The sequence below is a fragment of the Salvelinus sp. IW2-2015 genome, linkage group LG1 (genome assembly GCF_002910315.2).
Source record: "Salvelinus sp. IW2-2015 linkage group LG1, ASM291031v2, whole genome shotgun sequence".
Taxonomy (NCBI): Eukaryota; Metazoa; Chordata; class Actinopteri; order Salmoniformes; family Salmonidae; genus Salvelinus; species Salvelinus sp. IW2-2015.
In genome coordinates, this window is record NC_036838.1 from 57,529,540 (window position 1) to 57,532,642 (window position 3,103).

At 43.6% G+C, this 3,103-nt stretch overlaps 1 protein-coding gene across 5 annotated transcripts in view; it reads left to right on the plus strand.

Moving 5' to 3' along the window:
• Positions 1 to 1,614, plus strand: part of arhgef3 (Rho guanine nucleotide exchange factor (GEF) 3) — a 135,471-nt gene extending 133,857 nt beyond the window's left edge. For all 5 annotated transcript variants that reach the window (XM_023997638.2, XM_023997630.2, XM_023997621.2 and 2 more), the window contains one exon: positions 483 to 1,614. In XM_023997638.2, the coding sequence (XP_023853406.2) occupies positions 483 to 910 (428 nt within the window). In that variant the 3' untranslated portion in view covers positions 911 to 1,614. The remainder of the gene's footprint in view (positions 1 to 482) is intronic.
• The last annotated feature ends 1,489 nt before the right edge of the window (positions 1,615 to 3,103 follow it).

Genomic DNA, 3,103 nt, shown 5'->3' on the forward strand with positions numbered 1-3,103 from the left:
GTGTCAAGTGCAGTTATTTTAATAGGATGGGGGTGTCAAGCTCAGTTATTATTAATAGGATAGGGGTGTCAAGCTGCAGTTATTATTAAAGGATAGGGGTGTCAAGCTGCAGTTATATTAATAGGATAGGGCGTCAAGCTGCAGTTATTATAATAGGATAGGGGCGTCAAGCTGCAGTTATTATTAATAGGATAGGGTCAAGCTGCAGTTATATTAATAGGATAGGGTGTCAAGCTCAGTATTATAATAGGATAGGGGTGTCAAGCTCCAGTTATTATTAATAGGATAGGGGAGCACACCCCTATCCTATTAATAATAACTGCAGCTTGACACCCCTATCCTATTAATAATAACTGCAGCTTGACACCCCTATCCTATTAATAATAACTGAGGCTTGACACCCCTATCCTATTAATAATGTGGTCATTGACTTGGATTCGGCCTGTATCTAACTTCATCTCTCCTCTCCTTTCCCACATCAGCCAAAAACTTCTTCAGAGTGTTGTTTCATAGTGGCGGCCAGCTCCAGTCCCACTCGTTCCAAGCCAGCGATGCCTTCAACAAACAGCAGTGGCTCAACTGCATCCGCCAGGCCAAAGGAGCCGCTGAGTCGGCCGTGGGGGTGGTGATTCCTGTAGGGGTGGGAACCAGTAGCAGTGACCCAGACCCCCGTCCAAGCCTACTCAGCCCCCAGAGACCTCTGAGTCCTACAACACCTCCCCTCTCAGGAGCACTGGCCCCCCAGCCAGAGAGCATGGACCACAGTGACAGTGACTCGTCTGTAGACTCTCCAGATTGTAGCATGGACATGGACACGACCGAGGCTTCTGACTCCACCACAGGCTGGCCTGGCTCTGCCCAGATGGACCAAACAGACTCTAGTAGCAGCAGCAGGCCAGCAGAAGTGTGACCACTGGGGTGTCAAGGCTACAGCTGGGCAGTATTGGTGGTAACATGGCGATGTTCTTTATATACGGGAGGGAGGCAACACAGTGGGTGGATATTGTAGAGCACTTCTTTTCTCTACCCCTTTTTTTCATTTGTTGTTTTTCTCTTAACTTTCTTTCTATGAGACAGTGGTGTAGTCTATAGCAGTGGTATCCATGTGTCTTAGCTGTGACTGGCAGGTCTACTATGGATGTCTACATGGAGATGAAGGCAGCCATGACTGGGACCTCAGGACAGTATTGTTGTTGTTGCTCCTGCTCTGTCTCTTGACCTCTGCTGTGGGCGGAGTCCTCCTGCCCTACAGACAGCTTCCTCTCATCACCTTCTCACCACAACTAGAAACACTGCCATCACCCCTTATCCCACTGCACTACTACTGTGGTCTCCCAGAGCGAAGAGAATACATGGATGATATTCTTTTTATATATATAGAATATATTGTATGTAGGAATCTAGAGAACCTGTTGTGTTTGCAATAATTGACCCAGTCAAAATGACCAGAAGAATGTTTTCAAAGACAATCAATATGATGATATGTTGTTGTTGTTAGGACTTGACATGTGGTTAGAGTTTATTTTGTTAAGGATGGGTTACAACAGTGTTAATGGGGCAGAGTTGTTTGCTACAGATTCTTCCCACATCTTGGCCAGAACTATGATGTTCCAGAACTATTGACATGTTCCAGAACTAGATGTTCCAGAACTACATGTTCCAGAACTACGATGTTCCAGAACTATGGCGTTTCCAGAACTATGATGTTCCAGAAACTAAATTAGGCGTTCCAGAACTATGCGTTCCAGAACTACGATGTTCCAGAACTATGATGTTCCAGAACTATGGCGTTCCAGAACTGGATAGTTCCAGAACTATGGCGTTCCAGAACTATGATGTTCCAGAACTATGATGTCAGAACTATGCGTTCCAGAAACTATGTGATGTTCCAGAACTATGGCGTTCCAGAACTATGATGTTCCAGAACTACGATGTTCCAGAACTACGATGTTCCAGAATACGATGTCCAGAACTATGATGTTCCAGAACTATGGCGTTCCAGAACTATGATGTCCAGAACTATGATGTTCCAGAACTACGATGGTCCAGAACTATGATGTTCCAGAACTACGGGTTCCAAACTATGATGTTCCAGAACTATGGCGTTCCAGAACTATGATGTTCCAGAACTATGATGTTCCAGAACTACGGCGTTCCAGAACTACGATGTCCAGAAACTATGATGTTCCAGAACTACGATGTTCCAGAACTACGGCGTTACAGAACTACGATGTTCCAGAACTACGATGTTCCAGAACTACGATTGTTCCAAACTATGATGTTCCAGAACTATGGCTTCTAGAACTACGATGTTCCAGAACTACGCGTTCCCCAGAAACTATGATGTTCCAGAACTACGATGTTCCAGAACATTATTGCGTTCCCAGAACTATGATGTTCCAGAACTATTGATGTTCCAGAACTATGGCGTTCCAGAACTATGGCGTTCCAGAACTATGATGTTCCAGAACTACGATGTTCCAGAACTATGGCGTTCCAGATCTATGGCGTTCCAGAGGTCAGCAATTGGCATCTAGAACTGGCCTCTTGGTAATGTAACCTAGTATAAACACATCACTCAGAGGGGAGAGCTGTTATTATTGGTGGGTCAAGCTGGTTTGATTAATCTATTGGGTGTTTATTTTTTATATCCTGTCTAAAGTTCAATTCTGCATTGGTGGGAAAGGGCTCATAAGTAAGCATTCACAGTAGTCTACAYCTGTTGTATTCTGCGCATGTGACATTTTTATTTTATTTTAAATTAATATGAGTTTGAAAATGATAGGACCACCTATTTCTCCACAAGTAGGAAGTGGGAACAGAAGCATTTTACAGCAAGTAAACAGCCCTTCCTGGAGGAAGCAAGATTCTCAGTGGTGTTAAGAGTCAATGTCTTACAGAGAAGCTTTGTATTAAAAACAGTATTAAATTAATTACTTTTAGTGTGTTTTAGTAGTGTCAGGTTTTTAATCACCCAAAAAGTTCTTTACTCACTGGACATTTGTGTAAAAAGCGATGCTGAGACTTTTGTATTGTTTAAAGAAGTAGTGTCATATAGCTAAACTCAGACCAGTCCTCTGTCCTGGGTGCTCTCGGTGTTGAA